This window comes from Zerene cesonia, chromosome 20 (genome assembly GCF_012273895.1).
Source record: "Zerene cesonia ecotype Mississippi chromosome 20, Zerene_cesonia_1.1, whole genome shotgun sequence".
NCBI lineage: Eukaryota > Metazoa > Arthropoda > Insecta > Lepidoptera > Pieridae > Zerene > Zerene cesonia.
Genome location: NC_052121.1, coordinates 6,048,414 through 6,069,525, shown reverse-complemented (window position 1 = coordinate 6,069,525; position 21,112 = coordinate 6,048,414). Strand labels below are relative to the sequence as shown.

At 30.5% G+C, this 21,112-nt stretch overlaps 3 protein-coding genes and 1 long non-coding RNA gene across 4 annotated transcripts; 2 read left to right on the top strand and 2 right to left on the bottom strand.

Annotated features, from left to right (window-relative positions):
* The first annotated feature begins 168 nt into the window (after positions 1 to 168).
* Positions 169 to 10,777, top strand: LOC119835319 (peflin). Its single transcript, XM_038360073.1, has 5 exons — positions 169 to 326; positions 1,505 to 1,543; positions 8,681 to 8,912; positions 9,695 to 9,838; positions 10,203 to 10,777. The coding sequence occupies exons 2-5, from the start codon at positions 1,535 to 1,537 to the stop codon at positions 10,424 to 10,426; spliced, it is 609 nt and encodes a 202-aa protein (XP_038216001.1). The 5' UTR covers positions 169 to 326; positions 1,505 to 1,534; the 3' UTR covers positions 10,427 to 10,777.
* LOC119835317 (leucine-rich repeats and immunoglobulin-like domains protein 3) lies at positions 2,418 to 7,799 on the top strand. The gene has a single exon (XM_038360071.1). It carries the CDS (start codon positions 2,655 to 2,657, stop codon positions 5,331 to 5,333), a length of 2,679 nt encoding a protein of 892 aa, XP_038215999.1. The 5' UTR covers positions 2,418 to 2,654; the 3' UTR covers positions 5,334 to 7,799.
* LOC119835318 (DNA primase small subunit) lies at positions 10,697 to 14,543 on the bottom strand. Its single transcript, XM_038360072.1, has 7 exons — positions 14,347 to 14,543; positions 14,000 to 14,253; positions 13,676 to 13,845; positions 13,011 to 13,209; positions 12,647 to 12,857; positions 11,237 to 11,576; positions 10,697 to 10,876 (listed from the first exon to the last, which is right to left on the bottom strand). Exons 1-7 carry the CDS (start codon positions 14,347 to 14,349, stop codon positions 10,857 to 10,859), a joined length of 1,197 nt encoding a protein of 398 aa, XP_038216000.1. The 5' UTR covers positions 14,350 to 14,543; the 3' UTR covers positions 10,697 to 10,856.
* A 2,976-nt stretch (positions 14,544 to 17,519) lies between these two features.
* Positions 17,520 to 17,958, bottom strand: LOC119835350. The gene is made up of 2 exons (XR_005288040.1): positions 17,853 to 17,958; positions 17,520 to 17,769 (listed from the first exon to the last, which is right to left on the bottom strand). It is a non-coding gene; the product is annotated as an uncharacterized LOC119835350 (long non-coding RNA).
* Between the last annotated feature and the right edge of the window lie 3,154 nt (positions 17,959 to 21,112).

Below are 21,112 nucleotides of genomic sequence, written 5' to 3'. Positions count from 1 at the left end.
CTTTGCTCCACTATTGTTGAGAAAAGAATATATCGAAGGATTAGGTGTAATTTTCTTGTTCTTGTCTTTGTTAATGGATTCACCCAACAATATATAATTTTACTCTGCGCTAAATTACGTCAAAAATCAATGTCAAAATCAAACAAATAAACTGTCAAATTGATCTGTATTTTATGTTATTATTCAGTTAGCGCAGAGTACTTTTGTATATGTCAGTTAGGTACCTATTAGTAATTAGACTCAAATTTCTGTCTCAAAGTAAATTGTGTATACATACAATTCCTGTAATAAAAGCTGTTGATAAGAAATTATATTATTATATTACGGTAATTAACAATTTATGTTTATATTTGGGTATGATATAAAATTCATACTCACTTTATATCGTCAAGCTATGAAATTAATCCTAAATTAAATATTTTTGTTTTTTTTTTATCATCTACACTTTACCAATCTATACTTCTATACTAATATTTGAAGCTGAAGAGTTTGTTTGCTTGTTTGAACGCACTAATCTCAGAAACTACTGGTCCGATTTGAAAATTTTTTCAGTGTTATATAGCCCATTTGCGAACGGGCGAAGCCGGGGCGGACCGCTAATAAGTTATAATCGAATAAGAATCGAAGGCAAACAGATACAAGACTTAGTATGTATCATAAAAACATAACAAACCAATTGTTTATTCATACAACACTACCTGTTTGGTTAGCTAGTTTGAATATACAAAAATCAATCTGTATTTCATTTGGTCACAGCATGCCATTTGAACACCTGGTCCAATTTAAGGAGTAGGATCTTACCTTTAAATTGAAGAAATTTGCCCTGTAACTTAAAACAAATTTAAACAACTACACCTATTTAATTTCCACTTTTTCAACAGTTTGCATGGAAACTGTGATACATCAATCTGGTTAATTAATTCAATTAAACTATAAATAATTCAGACCAAAAGATTTCAGATTCCAACAATAATGATTTATTATTTAATTTTATATATGTTAATAGGTTACTGTAATATTTTAAGATCACAATGACCTTTCTAATGTGGTTGTTGTTTGTTACCATTTAAAATTTACTGACATTAAAAATAGCAAACCCAAAATTTGGCATGGGCACATCCTTCTTCTTTTGTATCTATAATGTTAGCACACAATCTTTTTTTTCATTTTTTTTTCTTAAAAAATATAACAAAGCAAAATTTTTCTGTGATCACAATAGCAAATAGCTTTTCAAGTGGACATACACATTGTAACTTTGCAGGGTTTGTTTATTAGTTTGAAAGTGCTAATCTTAAATATTACTTGACCAATTTCAAAAATTCTTTCACCGTTGAATATGTATTTGATCCCAGATACATATATGTTATTATAGATTATTATATTATTGATGCATACTAATTATATACTTACAAGAAACTATTATATTAAACAGCACATGTATAGAAAAAATTGTTTTCTTTTTCAAATATTATGCCATTGTAAATATTAATTTATGTATTCACAGGATTTAGAAGAACAGTCACAGTAAATCACTATGGCGTATGTAAGTAACCAATCACAATACTCACAAACATGAAAACTATTTTAGCAAATCTTAATAAACCAAATAACTAGTAATATACACACAACAATTCATGAGAATCGGTCCAACCGTTTCGGAGGAGTATGGTAGCTAACATTGTGACATGAGAATTTTATATACATAGAGATATTATTTGATAATAAACATGAATAGTCAAATCTACTAATTTTTTATATCATATAAAGCATATAAAAATTTTAGATACTTGAATTCAACTGTCATCAAAAAGCAGGCAGTTGTCAATCCAACTGTATATTTTTATTTATTTTTTTTGTTTGTTATCTCATGAAAGCTGGTGCGCTGTGGTCCCATTTAAATTCGGTGTAGTTCTGACCATTTAAAGGCGGTTTAGTCTCTTGTTAAAAATGTTTGTTTTTTTTTTGTCAAAAACTTATTTCTTTTTTTTACTTTAAATGTTATAGTCATAGAGATGTGTAGTTATATCATCTGATCAAAATTTGGCAAAGGTACATACATCATTATTTTACCGTATGTATGACGTCATCATATCCTATTTCGTATTATTTTCTCTTAAAATATTCAATAACAAATAAAATAGCAATAATTTCTGTAGGTACAAAAACAAAATAAAGAAATTGTTTTTCTTTCATGGTCTCATAAAAATTTATTTTATCAAACTTCTAAGAGAAACTGGTATTATTTTAATTTATGTAATATCTAAATAATATCTTATAAATAGTTTGAAAGCGAAACACACTTATGAAAATGCACTTATAAAAAATTAAAAAAAAGCTCTTATGCTGCTCTACAGATAATAGCGCCATCTATTGAGCAATGACACTTCATAGAAAACTCGTTTCTACTTTACATTTTCTATCGTCTTTGTCATTAAAGAAAATGGCGGCCGTGTTAAGAGCTGTAAATAATGAGTGGTGTTGTTTTTCTGTGTTTTGTTTGCGTATTAGTGACAAAATGTAATGCATTAGTAAAGTGCTATTAAGCGGACTTTTGTGGGAACTCTAAGTGTAAACATATTTTTGTTGGAATTATGTAAGAACAAGAACAAAACATCGGTTGCATTCAATGAATCGAGCTTCTTCGATGCATAAAAATGGGAGTCTCCCATATATTACGCCTTGTGACGACGATTTTGATGTTATTGCGATGTTTTACACTCGCTGAAAATAATGAATGCCCTCAAAAATGTGACTGCTTGAAACAGTATGTGGATTGTTCAAAAAAAAATTTGGTATTCGTGCCAAGAATTCCTAAGTGGGTGGAACAACTGGACTTAAGCTACAATAAGTTGAATGAAGGCGTCACTGAAGGATTGGATAAGTTAATATCACTAAAGATATTAAAACTCGACAAAAATGCGATACAACGCATTCCGAGTTTTATTGATCAACATCAAATACAAGAAGTTAGTCTAAACAGAAATAGCATCATGTCAATAGACATCGGTCGATTTCCGGCAAATAGTTCAATGAGAACATTGAGTTTAAATAGTAATCATATTAAAGTGATTCACGATGGAGCTCTAAACAATTTAACTAACCTTATCACTTTAAAATTGAACAAAAATGAAATATTATCATTACCTAATCATTTATTTATGTATCAATCTAATTTGAAGACATTGGAACTCAATCATAATAAACTTCATGTTATCAACGGCCTACTTTTTCAAGGACTCTCTAATTTAACTGTTTTGAAAATCAAATACAATAATATAGAAAACATCATGGATGGTGCCTTTTTCGGGTTTAAATCTGTGAATTTACTACAATTGGATCACAATAAAATTAAAAGTATATCTAAAGGTTGGATGTATGGCCTTGAATCTTTAACAACATTATCATTGTCTAATAATTTAATATCACACATTGATATTGGTTCCTGGGAGCTGTGTACAAATTTAGAGGTCTTAGATTTATCTCATAATTATATAATAGAAATAGAAGGCCGTACTTTCCAACACCTTAACAATCTCCATACATTAAATTTAAGTAGCAACAATATATCATCAATATCACAGGAAGCTTTCAGTCATATTATACAATTACAGTCTCTTTACTTGAACAACAACAAAATATCATGGACTGTTGAAGACATGTCAGGACCATTTTCAAAATTAACAAATTTAATAACTTTTAGTTTATCGGCTAATCATATTAAATCAATAAGCTCTAGAGCATTTGAAGGCTTAACAAATGTTGTGGAATTGGATCTAAGAAACAATAATATTACATCGATACAACAGCATGCATTTGATTCTATGACAAAAATAAGAAAACTCCATTTTAACACTTCATCTCTGCTTTGTGATTGTAATATTCTATGGATGGTTAAATGGATTAGAGAAAAATTAGATTCAAAATTTGTCACTGCTACATGTGCATACCCAGCTGAAGTGCGCGGTACACTAATATCTAAACTTAGAGAAGAAAATTGTGGTGATTCACCTAAACCTAAAATTGTGGAACATCCAAAATCACATTTAGCGATTAAGAATCGCTCTGCAAACTTAGTGTGTTCAGCTACTTCAAATCCTTTCAGCAATATGACTTTTTTATGGAGAAAAAATAATGGCAATGTTAGTAACCCTGTGGTCTATGAAAATGTTACTTTAACTAATAAAGGACAGCAAGCTACATCTGTATTAATGATTCCTGATGTATCGCATTCAGATTCTGGAAAATATCAGTGTGTGGTAAGCAATAAGTTTGGAACAACTTATTCTTCAAAAGCCAAAATGAATATTGTGACATTTCCACGTTTTTTGAAAACACCCACAAATGTTACAGTGAAAACTGGTGAAACTGTTACATTGAATTGTGCTGCTACAGGTGATCCTCCACCAGAAATATCATGGAAGAAAGATGGTGGCAATGATTTTCCAGCAGCTAGAGAGAGGAGGATGAATGTTATGCCAACAGATCATTTGTTCTTCATAGTAAATGCAAAAACTACAGATATGGGCATATACAGCTGTGCAGCAAAAAATCCAGCTGGAACTATCATAGCAAATGCAACATTGACTGTGCTGCAGGAACCTTCTTTTATAAGAGTACTAGAGAATAAAGAGGTGACAAGTGGTGAATCAGTTGTCCTACAGTGCATGGTCCAAGGGTCTCCTACACCAGTATTAAAATGGTTTAAAGATGGAACTCCTATTGCACCATCTGAACGTCATTATCTTACTGGTAATGATCAATTGTTAATTATCATTGGTGCCAAGTCTAGTGATGCTGGTCATTATGAGTGTGAAATAACAAATGACTTGGGAACCAAAAAAGATATGATAGAATTGAAAGTATTACCACCTGTTGCTATTATGGTTAAAGAGGAAAATATGACAGGTATAATTGTAATAACGGTAGTATGCTGTGCAGTCGGCACATCAATAATTTGGGTTGTTATAATTTATCACACCCGCAGACGTATGGCAGGTGCTGTACGTAACTATCCCACCGAAAGTGTGAAAATGACACAAGTAGTGCATAGTGACAGTGACTCGCCTCATATGTTCCCAGATAATATATCTGAACATTCTTCTTGTAAGGATAGTGGTACAGGTGACTCTGCAAAACAAACTAGTTTTGATGGTGTGCCCACTGATAGGAGTGAACAAGTGCATTTTGAGACTGCTTTATGTCATAGTTATTCCCCAGTGCCAGAAGCACATAAGCTTCTACCTTCTTCCTTCAAACCGTCTATTCAAGTGTGTGTAAATACATGTGTTACACCTGCTACTTATAGTTTTTCTAGTCACAGTGGTAATGTTTAAGTATATTATGATGTATTTGTATTAAATTTTTAATGAATATTGTTGTTAAAAACATTGCATTTTCACTAACTGTATGCCAATATTTATTCATAGTTATAATTGTTACCTTTTTATCTATCTATCATATATATTATATATTAACATATATATACTATTATAACAAAGTGAAACTTATGCAGTGCCTCAGTATTTGTTGTTAGTGGAAAAGCATTGTTCATTAATGTTTTATATACATTTATTTTAGTACAAAATGTAATAAACTTGCCAGTATTGGTTTGATGTAAAGACTGAATGTCATTCATGTGTTTGTTTGAATCTTGTTATTTTCGTATCTTTATACTTAGGCAATAAGTAAATATAATTAGAAACTAGTTAATAAGATTTATTCTAATTTACATAGTGTTATTGTCATTTGCCTTTAATTTCAACTTTCATGTGATTGTATGGTAGCTAAATTGAATTAATGTTTGTTTTGATGAATTGTATTAACAATTTTTTTTTACTTGATTTCCGTTCTTGAGCCTCTTTTGCAGTGCAGCTTTTTAAAATAATTTTTATATTGCCTATAACAAATAATATAACCAAGTAACAATAATTGATAGACTTGATTAAGATAAGGAATGTTAGGCTTAGAAATTATTTAATTAGAGAAGTGCTGAGATTATACAATGCATATTGACACAACTAGAAACTCAAATGTAAATTTCAAATGTAAACAAATTGTTGTAGTTACTAATAACATCATAATACAAAAAAAAAATAGTACTGATTTCAATTTGCCTCAAACCTTAACACTTGTAACATTCACTTTAACCATTTAAATGAATGTTTTTATTATGATGAATAATATAAGACTGTTTTACTGCTTACACATGTAAAATTTAAAATGTAATGAGCTTACTATGTATGTAATACCCATTAACTGTTGCCTATTCTTTCAATTGATATATAATAAAATTACCATAATGTCTTATCTTTAGTTGTAAAATATAAATATGAGGTTATTGATTAGATAATATTTATTGTACATAATAATTTGCAAACATGATCACAACAGTTGAAAATAAAATTATTTATACCATTAACAGTAGCTAGAATTCACTTGAATTCTTAAAAAGACTTAATTTTCCTTTGAATGGTACCTACATACTTTATGTAATATGTAACAGAAACTTTCTTAAACTGGATGTTCTCGAGGTCCAAAGCAATTGTTTTATGTAAAAGCTATTGAAATTTAAACTCGTTATTCTTTTGTTGAAAATTCAGTTTATTATAATTACGTTGCGTGCGATATTATTCGATTATTTCCATTCATTTGTTATGCTGCTTTTTGTTTATTCATAGCCGTTTGTCTCTCTTCTGGATAAAATAAAAAGAAGAGATATATGTAGTTTCATTATAATAATAAATATGTAACGCTAAAAAACACTTAATGAGTGAAATAATATCTCCCAACGCGTTGTAATTGCATTTAAAAATATTCATATCGCGAAATTTGTGTTATGGATCTAATGAATACGCTGACGACGCGTTCTGAAATTCATAGAAAGACCATAAAGAGAAATTCGTGTCATTATTGAAATGCTATTCCACCACGACCCACGTAGAATAGGCATACTTGAAGCAATTTTAAATTGTCATATAAAAAGCTAAAGTTCCTTATAATATTTTTGGTAGGTAGTGTAAGTATAAAAAATAAGCGAGGAGTCAAGAGACGAATGTGTTAGGATAACTCCGACCAACCGCATCAGCCGAGAGTATGCCAGAATCAATATTTTATGTATTTTAATTTATTTGAACTATTAAAGGCCAGCTTGTCGCATTATGGTAAGCTAATTTAAGAATGCGTCATGTCCTTTCTTCATTGCCGCTGTCTGTGGTATTTCATGCTTGATGCAACGCATCGTGAGCGTTATCTCTAGAGCCATAACACGAATTTCGCGATCTGGGTCTTTTACCGTGACTCTACGTGTAGTGAGGTATTTCTAGGTCTTTGAGAGTAACTTGAATAAAATATTTACAGTGCATTCTCCCATCACTCATAATTGTGAAGTTAACTGGATAGTTCTGCCAATAAGTCTGCTTCCTTTAGTCAAATGCTTTACAGAGGATTTTCACCTTGATGTATATTTTATTCGTCGAAACACTTCAGCATGTGTTATGTTGTTTGTATAGTGTTTAATTTTCAAAGTATGTATGGGCCTAAAAAAATAACATTACAAAGTAAATATGGTGCCTATTGTATACCACGAAATCTGCAACGAAAAAAGATCTAAATCCATATATATTCTAATGTAAACTACTTAACTTTCTGTAAATGTTTATTCTAATGATTATTGCTTGAACAGTCGTCTTCAAGATGCTTGGTACCTTTCTACAACCCTCTCATGTAAATATAAAATGGTAACATATTAGTAACATACTGCTATTTATACCTACTTTATAGAATAAAATATTTTAAGCAATTTTGATATTTTTATTAAGTACCCACTTTAAAAAAAATCGTTGTTTATAATAAAACTAGCTGTGACCCGGGGTTGAAACCGCGTAAGGCCGTATCCCGTAGGAATATCGGTATAAAAAGTGCCTATGTGTTATTTCAGTTGTCCAGCTATCTACGAAGCAAAATAGTATTATTATTCACCAATAGATGTCAGGAAAAAAAAACACGAATATGACATTTTCTTAAAAAAAATTCCTAGCTAGATCGATTTATCGCCCCCGAAACCCCCTATATACTAAATTTCATGAAAATCGTTGGAGCCGATTCCGAGATTCCAATTATATATATATATATATATATATATATATATATATATATATATATATATATATATACAAGAATTGCTCGTTTAAAGGTATAAGATGTATATCGTAAGCAGATATCCTCTTCCTTACTTCCCAGTCCCTTACTTTATTCCTCTTGGGAATACTTTCTTAATACCTATTTAATTTAATGTCGGCAATCCATTTGTAGAGGCATAAGGTCTGCAATGGACCTTACGTCTCTCCAAATGTTGATGGGCGATGGTAGCGTTTTTCATTAAGCCACCCACCAGCTCCACTTTCTTTGCCGATTATACGAATAGGTAGATACCACTTGTTTCAAATAAAAATAAATACAATCCACGACATAATATCCACACATGCAAGCCTAGGATATTGCCTCATATGTAAACTAGGTTTTTATCGCGGTTGCACTTGCGTTCGAAATATTAATATGAATAAATTTTCTTATACAGAGACTTTAAGAAGAAATCATTACCATGGTTGCGAAAAAAGCAATAGTAACTAAGTAGTAGCAGCTACATAGTGAAAAAAAAAATTATGTGTTAACTTTGTTTTAGCAAGGATATGGTCAACCAGGTTATGGACAACCACAGGGCGGACAATTGGAAGTGGGACACGGTCCATATCCTTCCATCGGTGCTGGAGGAAACATCTCACCTCAAGTGATGCAATGGTTTCGCGCGGTGGATAAAGATCAATCGGGCTTCATAACAGCGCCTGAATTAAAGGCTGCCCTAGTGAACGCACAGGGCCAAACATTTTCGGAAACTGCTTGTAACTTAATGATAGGTAAATGTCTGATCTATCTTATATATAAAAAAAATAATTATGCTAAGTATATGGCATTTGAGGTGGCGAACTTCATGGGTTTGAGTAAAAGTACGTGTAAGGACTAATACAATAATTATTACCAGTGGACACTAAACTCTGAGTCGAAAAAATGGTTACAAAAATATTATATCGGTGGAAGTTTCATTTGAATTTATACGGTAAAGAAGTAGAAGCGGCGCTTAAGTAATCTTGCCAGTATCATATAATTCAAATGCACACAGAATTGGGGAAATGAGAAAATGATGCGAAAAGGATTAAGTAGAGAAAAAGTACTTCTTCATTGTTTGTACTGAGTATGGTTGTTTATTTTACGCTAAAGTATCGAAAAGACAAATTTTTAGTTTTACTCAGTACCTAGTCCATTTTGTATAAATGTTTTCTATCAATTATTTAGAACCCATAGTGATGGTGTATGAAGTTTGTTTTGTCCACACACATCTATTTGCATTTCAATAAAATCCTTCGATTCATTTTTTAGCAAGATAAAAAAAAAATTATATAAATTACAATTCTGGATACATTGGTTGGGTTTAAAGTCAAGCTGACCCCTGCGGATTCTAGTTTTAGCGCGATATGGTATATGATACTGATAGACATACATAAAAAAATTTTGTTTATCAAATTTGAGTTGTTATCGTTTTCCTCAAAATATATTATCTTCGATCGAATTTGACCTATTATTTTTCATTTTGAATAATGATCGAGGCAACTGATATTACGACTACCTTTTGTCGTTCCAGGAATGTTTGATAAAGACCGTTCCGGGCATATTAATGTTGAAGAGTTTGATAAGTTATATACTTACATCAATCAGTGGTTAGCAGTGTTCAAAACATACGATACCGATCAATCGGGTCATATTGACGAACAGGAATTATCCAAGGGTATGTGAAAGCTTATTACTTATCTATCTATACATATAATAAAGCCAAAAGAAACTGTCTGTACATTGAATATAACAAAAATGTAGTAATTGAAGGGGGGTTAAAAACAGCAAGAGCACGAATCCATAAAAATATTGGTGTCTGGTGTCTCTTTATATATGCTTATCTCCGGAACTACTGGATGGATTTAAATGAAAAATTTTTTTGTTGTATACGGTATTAAGTCTGGGTAACATATAGGCTATAATTTATTTTGGAGCATCTGAAATTAATTTCTGAACTATTTTTAAAACTGCCTAAAAAAGGTACAGATAAAATATTCTGAATTCTGATGAGTATGGTGTAATATATTTTTATGTTTCAGCTTTAACACAAATGGGATTTCGATTTTCTCCAGAATTTATCAATTTTCTGTCAAAACGAAGTGATCCCAAAGAGGGAAAAATTTCGGTAGATAACTTTATTGTGTTATGTGTTCAAGTTCAACGATTTACTGAAGCATTCAGAGTCAGAGATACACAACAAAATGGAACTGTAACTATTGGTTTTGAAGATTTTCTAAATATAGCATTAAGCTGCTCCATTTAATGAAATTATTTCCATTCCGAAACTGAGATCACGCTCAAGTCAATCAATCAAGTTTTAGTGTATAATGGATTGTATACAAGTTATTAACAAAACATTGGATTCAAGTTTGAAAAAACATGTAGTTCAGCTTTAAAGTCACAAATCACCATTTGCTTGTTCTGCTACAATTCATAACTATATGATTCTAATGTATTTTATTTTTGTTAAACGTAGTTATCTTGTTTTTGAACAAGTCACATTTTGCGCTTCATAATTTCTTGAAGGATGAGGTCTTGAGATCTTTAAAGATAAGGACATAATAAGACGTACATGATGAATAGATCTGAACAATTACAGAAAATTATAATAAAGATATATTTTATGCGCATTTTTTATTAATAAAAATACAAGAGAAGCCACATTTTTCATTTTTCCTCTGATTATTTCCATTTCAAAAATCAATAGATGCACCTGAAAATAAGACATTAAAAGTAAGAGGATATAATTTCAATTTGAAGTGCGCGTGTTCGAGTATGAGCATCAAAACTTGCTGTTGCGAAATGTCTTGAAAGACGTTTTAAATTAGACATTGCTACAGTTCACATAGTAAAGGATTTTTTCTTTATTTTAAGAATTCTAAAGATATTGCATTGTTTTGGTTTTGTACCTCATATTAAAACCTTGTTCATTGAATAATTTTTAATTAAAAGTAATGAAATCTATAGGAAATGTGGGTATTTTTGAGACACTCATAAGTAAAATCGGTCTGTAATATTTTCTAATCTCACTCTTTCTACTGATAGAATTTAAATTTGTAACAGATTAACTTACTCGCTTCATTTTTCCTCCTCATTGCTTCAGTTTTTTCCAAAGTAAATACAACTTCTTGAAAATTCTTTGTAGCAGTTCTCATGTTTGCTAAATGTTGCGCGTTTTCTTTTGAACTATCATCGAGTAAAGTATTGATTGTGGGAATGTCATTCAATTTCATATTTTTTGCATTTTCGGGTTTAAATACAACAGATACTTTTCCAGTCTTTGGATGTATGCTAAATGGTGATTTTAGTAAATGATTAAACCCTTTGGTTACATTGACATCGAGTCTTGGATAGCAATACTGAATTTTCATCTCCTCTATTAAGTACTTCATCTTTCGCATAGCACTTCCATTCTGTAACATGTTATTTGTATTTTAATCAATAGTTAATGTGGACATCAACTTCATCATCATCATAATCAGTTAATATGGTAATAAATATTAATTTTAGTCTTAATATAGTATATATATATTTTAGTCTTAATATATATAAATTACCTGTCACGTTGTTTGTCCACGATGATGATGACCCCCTAAACTACTCAACTGATTTAAATCAAATTTGCACACCATGTGCAGTTTGTATTATATCAACGATAGACTACCCGGTAAAGAGATTATATTTTATTTGATTATTACGATAAAAGACTACCCGGTCGCAGCCAGAGCGTGCAGCTAGTTAAATTATAAAAAGTCATCCAACAATAGTTTGGTTTTATGCAAGTAGAAAAATTTGGATTATCATTAACTGGCTTTTGCTCGCGGCTTCGCACGCGTTAAATTCGAAGTAGTTTATTATTCACATAAACCTTCCTCTTGAATCAGTCTATCTATTAAAAAAAACCCCCATCAAAACCCGTTGCGTAGTTCTAAAGATTTAAGCATACATAGGGACATGGGGACTGAGAAAGCGACTTTGTTTTATACTATGTAGCGATAATAGAATATTCATTAATTTTATTTTTTACCCTATTGTTTCAGTGGAAAAAAAATTTTTCAAATAATATATTGAGTACTTTTTTATTATAAGGGGCAACCTACACCATCTATTGAGTTTTCCCCTCAGTGGAGGGTGTGGGGTGCCCCATAGGCACATGAAACAGAAAGGGTAATTAATAGACATACATCACTGAATGGAAACATGGGTGGTTCTGTGGCAGACCAAATACTGGTCTTGTAGTTTACAAAATCAGAATTAAATGACATCTGCTCATTGTCTCGTGACTTATTGCAGATTTGAAGTAAAAAAAATTATAAACTTCCATATGCTAGTGAGTAGGTACATTAATTTATGTCCAATTTTCAATACTTCCGTATAATTTTATACATACATTATTGTTGAAAATAATAAAAATAAATACATATTTAAAAGTAGTAGTGAAAGTCAAGAAAGAAGTGAAATATAATTAATGTCTTAAACCTACTTGTTTACAATGTTGATGATAAAGATTTACAAATGTTTCCCATCTTTCTGGTGACGATGCTGGCAATTTGTTTAATGCCTCCTCCACTTGTTTTCTTAGTGTTTCATCTGGAATAATTTTTACAAAGCTGCTTACTCTTTCTACTGTTGATAAGAACTCTTGTTCTTCCATGATGTTGCTAAAATATTTATCAATTATATTGACTGATCTCCTGAAATTAAAAATAATATTTTAAATGTTATTGCCATGTAAATGCTAAGTAAACTGTTTTTCATAATGTGCAATTACAAAATGGAGTCGGATATATTTTTATTTATAGGTCTTTATAATAAGAATAAAATGAAAGTGTTTTCTGATAACTTACTTAATACTAGAATGCAAATTATCATTTCCCAAATGAACTTTTTTATGTTGATTATCGCCACCTGTTATAAGGCACATATAATCTGCAACTGCAGCTCTACCTGGACTATCTAATATCCTGGCTTCATAGTCAGACACCCAACAATGAATACCTCGTCTACCAGAAAAAACCCACAATATGTGTTGGAAACCAAAATCATCTGGAATTAACAAAATAGATAAGTAAAACACATCATAAGTTACAAAAGGTTGATCACTATACATCATAGATAAATCCACTTTGAAATAAACTTTTGAAAAAAATATATACATATATATATATTTAAAAAAATTACGCTTGTCTCATCTCCGCCCCAATATGAAGATTCCTGTTTCATCCCCAGGTAAAACTTAATCAGGATAAAAAGTATCTTTTCGGCCAAGGCAGCCCCATACCCTGTCTATTCATCTAAATCCATTCAGTAGTTTCAGCGTGATTGACAGACAAACATCAAACAATCAAACAACAAACAAACTTTCGCACTATCGTTATAGATGAGTTATACTCATCTATCACACACAATTAAAAGCATGCTAATATATTATGTCATAATGGCCTCCTGTAGCTATCATTGTTGTTTATGTTTTTATGGAAAAAGACATGATTTATAGTAGATAAGTTCATACCTTTTAAAGTGACATTAATTATTTCACATGCTACTATCATGAATCTCCAACACTTATCACATACATTTGCTTCTTGACAACATGTTCTTACTTCATCATAATCTGTTAGATCTATATCAAATACAAGCTCTCTAGCCAGAACAATGGCATCATGCCGACCTATGGATGGTCTGAAATAAGAAAATTCTTATCACTTAGTGAAATCTATAATAAAAGATTATTAGGAATGACATTTGGTGCCAACAAAAATCACAAAGGAAATGTAATGTGTATGAATAAATACTAAATAATCATAATATAATACACAGTTTTTGAGATACTTACTTAGTATTGTATACAGGGCCAATATCTAATTTGTATGGACATTTTTTTTGGAATAATGTTTGTAATTCTTTCTGATTGTTTATAGATAGATATCTTAAATAAATATCTTCTGCTAAAGTAAATGATAATTCCCTATTGGCGAGTGGTTGTGGATAATTTCCACATGATAACCACCTACAAAAGAGACTCTGTGGAAAGAGCCGAGAATAATATATCGGTAACATGTCCGACAGCAAGTTTTCATCATATTGTACCTGAAAAAGTACATGTATTTTATTTGAAAACACTAACACAAATATGTCAATATATTAACTTAGTAAAACAGACCAGTAAACGAAATTACTCACCATTGTGAAAATTTTACTTCTCAATAGAAAACAACGATGAAATTATGAATATAATAAAAGTTATGTCGCACGCATTAATGTAAGTGTAAAGGTATTAAATAGTTCAATAATTGAAATTTACTTTTATGAATTTCTTTACAAGTTTTAATTTTATTTTTAAAAAGGGTTCCACGAGTTCAGACCAAAAATCAAAATAGTTGTCACAAATTCAAATTGTCAACTAAGGCGCGAAAAATAAAGTTGCTATATGAAATAAAACAAAATGCATTATAAACAAGTAGCTAAATAAAAATTATTAAAAATATTTTTCTGCTTGTCATGTGTAAAATATATGTAGTAAACAAGACACAAAATATATGTTTAAGTGTCATGCTTAGGTATATTTTTTAATTATAAAAAATTGGAATTAGAAGAATAAAATGCTTTGAAATATGACATTTTTATTTTTACGATTAAGATTTGAGATAAGATTAAGTACTCTTATTTTGGTAACTAGAACTTTAAAGGCGACACAACTCTTTCCAAAGTACCCTCTTTAATTTATATTTATTATTTTTATTCTACCGTTGACGAAATTATTAAGAAAGTCTTCTTGTTAAGATCAATCAAATTATATCAATGGAAGTTGATATAAATAACGCTTTTCTATTGGCTGTTAAACTTCCTCTCGGTAAGTTCTGAATGCAATATAATAAAAATGTTAACTTAAATTTATAGCTTTAATGCTAATTTATAGCTTGAATGTTACTTTGTTTCAGGCTACGCACTAGCATTGTTACATTATAATAAAATAAGCAATTATTTAGAGGAGAAGCTTATAATCATTATAATATGCTTATTAGAGAAGCCTCTGATTACAACAGTATTTTTATCAATTTTCATTGGCGGCATTAGTATGATTCTATCAATATCTTTTTCATTGTTTCTATTAGTAATTCTTGTTGTTGGGTACATTATTTTACTAGAAGGTAAACTATTAAAATAACATAATAATGTGAAGTTTGAGATAATAAATTTCAATAATTTTAGTCGATATGTAATAATGTTAATTTTTTTTTATTTCAGGAATTATTGTATTACTGTTGTTTGCTATATCAAGTCAGATGACGTTATTGACTTTTTCTGCATTAATTGTTATCAATTGCGTGAAAAAATTGTTAGTTGAAACTTTGTGATAAAATTTGAAAATAATACATCAATGAAGTAATAAGATTAAAAATAATAAGATTGAAAATGTATAAAATTCTTAAATTATTGTATTTGTTATTTAATCAGAACTAAAGAATTGAACGCTCTATAACGAATGAAAACTGTTTATTTGGGTTCGAATAAAACATGTACGTAGGTATACGTTTAATGAAAGTTTTACTTATACATATGTCGTAATGGTTGTCATATTAAACTAGAATTATAGTCCAAAAGACATTCATCCATGACTACGATAAATTACGACGAACAATGTTTGAACAAATCAGATCTAAGTTACGAATTGACAATTTGACAGCACTGAATCTGAATTCTGAAGGAATATTTTTAATTTGTTAAATTATTATTTGGAAAATTTATGACTGTTTTAATCCACAACTTTACTGAACTTGAAGCTGCTCTTTATAGATCTTTAATTAAATAAATGTAACAGTGTTGTTTGTTAATAATATTAGTAATAATTATTTACTGACAATGGTTTGGTGCGAAAAAGGCTGGTGTCCACAAGATTAGTGATGATGTAAAAATGCCTGTAAGTATTTGTTTCATCTTTATTCAACGACGAATGTTTTCAGAGTAGCGATCTGAAACGCTTAAAAAAATTCTCGAAAATCCTATAAAAATGTTTTTAGAAAAATTACGTACTATATCTTGTGTTCAATTTAATGATCCAAAAAATCCTTTCAAGCAAAATAGTTCCATCAAATATATATTCAATAGTTACCTAATTTCGACACAAAGATATAACGATTTTGCTTGAAAGGATGTTTTGGGACACCAATTTGGACGCGACATTTAGTACGTAAGTTTTGCTAAAATTATTTTTATAAGATTTTTGAGTTTTATTTATATACTTACATGTACTTTTGTTTCTCGTACCTTTAAACCTGACCATCACTAAATGACTTTATCTTTTACAGAAGTTATTGAACTTCAAGGCTGATTTAGAAAATAAATTTTGTGAGTACCTATTTCTTATTGAATGAAATATAATAAGTATCTATATTAGAATACATACTGATTCTTATGACAGATTTAATTTTCTTTTAAATAATGATTAATCAGGTATATTCACAGTTGGATGCATAATGTAAACAATCTTATTGTATATTGGCAATAAATGATTCAACTTTTAAGATTAGATATAACTGTTATCCTTATATCATATACACAATTTTATATCAGCGAAATGTGAATTTTCCATTTTGTATCTGAGATATTCAAAGTAAGCTTGAACAAAGTGCAAAATGGTGTATTTTTTGTTCCTTCTTTGTTTGTTTTCTAAATAGAATATATAGCTAGTGATGATTGTAAAAGGTATGGAACAACTAAAGTATTAAGAGGATTCTTAGGTTAATTATGTTTAATTGTTAATTAGCTCTTATATCTCTGCCTTGTGCGCATTATATAATGTCAGTGAAATTTATTGAGTGAATATGTAGTCTCATGTTAAAGTTCTTATGATTTCGTAAAAATCAGAATATCGTGCATATTTTTTATCTAATACCATATTAAAAAAACAATGTGAAATTCAATACACCTATTTATATTTGTTTGTGTTAAATTTATAAAAAGTTGCAGCATTATTGCATCTATCAAAATAGAGAAGTGATGTGTTATTTTATTCCTTATGCTATTCTTTCCATTTTGATGTCATTAACATAGAATATATTGGGAATTATTAGGAATCCAAAATGTTGTCTGCTGTGTCTGCTACGGATTAGTGTTAATATTTTACATAACATAGAATAAAAAATTCTTAAAGAATAATGTAACATAAAATGTAAAATGTTAGATTTAGGATATCTGTATATACACACATATTTCTGAATATTTTGTTCCTAATAAGGCTAATATGATTTTCATCATACATTCAATTGATATGATTGGGTGTTGTTTCATTGATTACATATTGCATCATCCAGGGAAACTAAAACAAGTAGTACAAAATAAATAAAAAGGTAATTATAGTGTAACCAATTTTTCCAAAAAAGCTTCATTTCTATAAATCATCTTTAATTTGTCTCTTAAATTTGCTTGATTCATTGTTACTGCACCTATTTCGGAACATAGAGCTTTGTTTGCGTAATATTAAGCTATTAAATAAAAATATTGCAGATTTAGTCTATATGCTGATATAAAATGTATTATAAAAGGTCTGATACTTCTGGACCTATGCCATTGTTGGCAATCGTGTGACGTAATTCTTCATCAGACCTGAAAGATAAATTACCTTTTATATTTATTGCGATTATAGATAATTACTTTTAGAAAAGTTTCGATTTGAACGTCTTGCTAACATTGTTACGTTCTTTTAGAGTACTTCGTCAAGCTGGCGGCCCTTCAGGATGCGGCTCGCGCGCCCTCGCTAGCTCCGCGCGCAACACGTCACGTCGCTACTATAACTGGTAAGGTATTAGGATAGATTACATTGCGAGTCCTCCCGTTTCCCATCTTTAATCCCTTTTAAACCTTCTGCAAAGTAATTAATTTCCACGAGCTGATTACCCAACCAACATTTAGTGACATATATAAGAGAAAATCCTTCCATTAATGGACGCGTTTTTACGTTCTTTTCTTTTCCGCGGGCTATTATGTAAAATTTAGGGGTTTGAAATATTTGTGATGGGCCTTGGTTTATGAAGGTACCCTGAAGAATTCCTCTTTGAATAACAATACATACTGTACACAGAGAAGCTAGCCAATTTTTGATGCAAGCTGCCATACATACAGTGAAGCGTGACTAGCGTAGTTAACACGTTACATCGATCGTTATCTCGTAGATAATTGACTGGCTAACAGACATAAATAAATGGATTAAGTATTGAATTTTACTATTAGAATGCTTATTTGCATCTATATGAAAAGTACATCACGTTCAATATCATGCAAGAAATTTCAAAGCAAGTGCCACCGCTCGGAGCAAGTGAAAGTTACTATTCAGGATACACTGCAAGTGGTTCTGTACTGGTCTGTTTTGTTTTGACGCTAAATAAATTACTGGTCTTGAAGCCAATATAACAAAGTATAAGCGCAGTACGTTCGTCAGGGTTGTTTACCTTGAATGGATTTGTCGATTTTCACGCAACGACGCGTAAGCAACAACGGTTCACTTTGAATGAGTCATACTTATATTAGGATGTGTAGACATTGTGGACCATACGCATATTGTTTTAAGTGGAATAAGTACCTACATTTTTAGTAGGTGTTTACTGTTCAACCGAATTATTCCTTAAAAGAAGTAACACACTACTTGCTACTATTACGATAATTTTTATTAATTTAACAATTTAATTTACCACACCAATTAAAAATGTAATAATGGTACTGATACAGAACGTAAGGCGGCCATATCGCTCATTAGAGATCCCTTCCAGGTCAAGGTAAAGGATAAAGATAAAGAAAGTACATTTGACGCGGTTGCCTGTGAAAGTTCCAGTAACAGAGAATTAATTTTTTAAATATTTTTTTAATTGCAGAATTAATTGTTAAATTTAATAACAATAAAATATTACTAAGTTTATAAACCACGTCTTAAGTTATGTTGAGATTCGAAAGTGTTTTCCGTAACAGCGGACTGGTGTCCAGTATGTAACAGTGCTCTCAATTATATTTGATTATCCTCGTTGTCATACTTGCAATTGACGACCTGACGCAAACGCACACAGCATGACTCACATGTTCACATTCAATTAGGATTTGTATTCTCTTAACACACCATTTATGACACTTACTACTTGGAGTAAGTATTTATACTTATTTTTGAAACAAATGAAAGTGTATGTTAAATGTAATTAATAGTAATGTACATAATTTGTATCGTAAATTATATTTTTGGTAAACTTTTTGAGGGGTAAAGCTTTTTAAATTGCTAGATGAAAGTTGTTCCCATCTATTGAAACGCATGAACATTTGATTCGTTTGCATAATTGCAAATAGTTCTCATTATTATATAATTATACCAATGATACGAGGCGTTCTCGTCGTGCGAAGCAACTCAACTTGTATCGAAATTAGAATTGTTATCAAAAATTTTACATTCGTTAACCGCTGTCGCTATAACAAGTTAGAGTGTGCGTAAACAATATAGGCTTTAGGGTTAGGTTTATGAATGGGGAGCAAAGATAGAAATTTTGCTATTGGCAAATTGCCAAGGTTATTCTGGGCGATCGGGTTGCGCACGCGCATCCCCAGTACAACGCCGCGAGTCCGCCGACGGCGGGCCTATCGTACTTACGCTCTGTAATTGATGTTATATGTTTAACTTATTTTTCGTGTGTGTTTGACATATATCCTTCGGTTACATGGATAGAATTATTATTTAACTTATTAATCTTAGAAGTATTATTAAACCATTTATATTTTATGCAACATTTAATTTATTTTTAATAGCTATCCTATAAAAAATATGTTAGAACTGTTATATAATTTGTAAACTTTCTGCGTTAGTGGTAATAAGCCTATTTATAATAATGAACAATAATTGATAGCAACGAAGGGAACCCTTAATATATTTTTGGGTATATTTTCCCTATAACTCACATTCAGAAAATAGATTTTTTACGTTTGTTGCTTGTAACGTTTGTTTGTGTCTAATGGTGGGTGGGGGTTTTGATAAAAATGTTTTAAAGTAATCATTTTCTTATTATTCTTTATTTTATCTTATTAGTTAAATTATTTTGGCAAGAATTTACGATAATTCATGCATTAAGTCACTGGAGTTTAGTAAATGTACTACAATAAATCTATCATCAATTGATGTAATGTTTAATGTTAATTTACAAATACATTCAAATACATTCAATTTAATTTATGCGATTCTATGATATATTTAGGTATGTGTTTTCATTGCTTATGATAGTATTAGAACGTGTTTGACGTATTCTATTCATATTAAATCTGTACAAAATCCATCATCATGATTTGTAACTATAAAATAATTTAAAATTATCACAGAGTAGACGTTTTGGTTAATTCGAATATTTACAAGGCGGGTTTTCTGGATTTCGTTTCTCATTTCCAAAGTCGATATGAATAATAGAAGATAACGGAGGTGACCCCTCTATGGAAGCGATGCCAAATATTGACGACATCCTTATTTTTATTACATAGTTTGAATGAGTGCGCCGAGTCGTCGACCGAGCCGCCTTCACAGCTGAACTGTGCGTGTGGCCTCGGACCTATTTTGTATGCAGCGCTCTTAAAAAACATTAGTATTGTAAAATATTATTTCCGTATTAATATAGTTACATCTAATAACCCGTATGCTCGCATTCTTATTGTTCTTGCAAACTGATAGAAAATTAAGAAGATGCATTTCCTGGTGCTTTTGATGTTAGTGATAAATGGAAATGTTCTGATAATTACTAGGCACCACCATTTCATTCAGAAATTTCGATTTTTAACACTAAAACTTATACCATTTCATCAAAAAGTGAAACAATGGATTTTATTATTTGTATAAAATAAATCTAAGCAATGATGCCCCTTAGGCACATGAAACCGAAGGAATAGAGGAAATTTGATTACTGTGGCAGGATCACGGGTGGCCGAGAGGCTA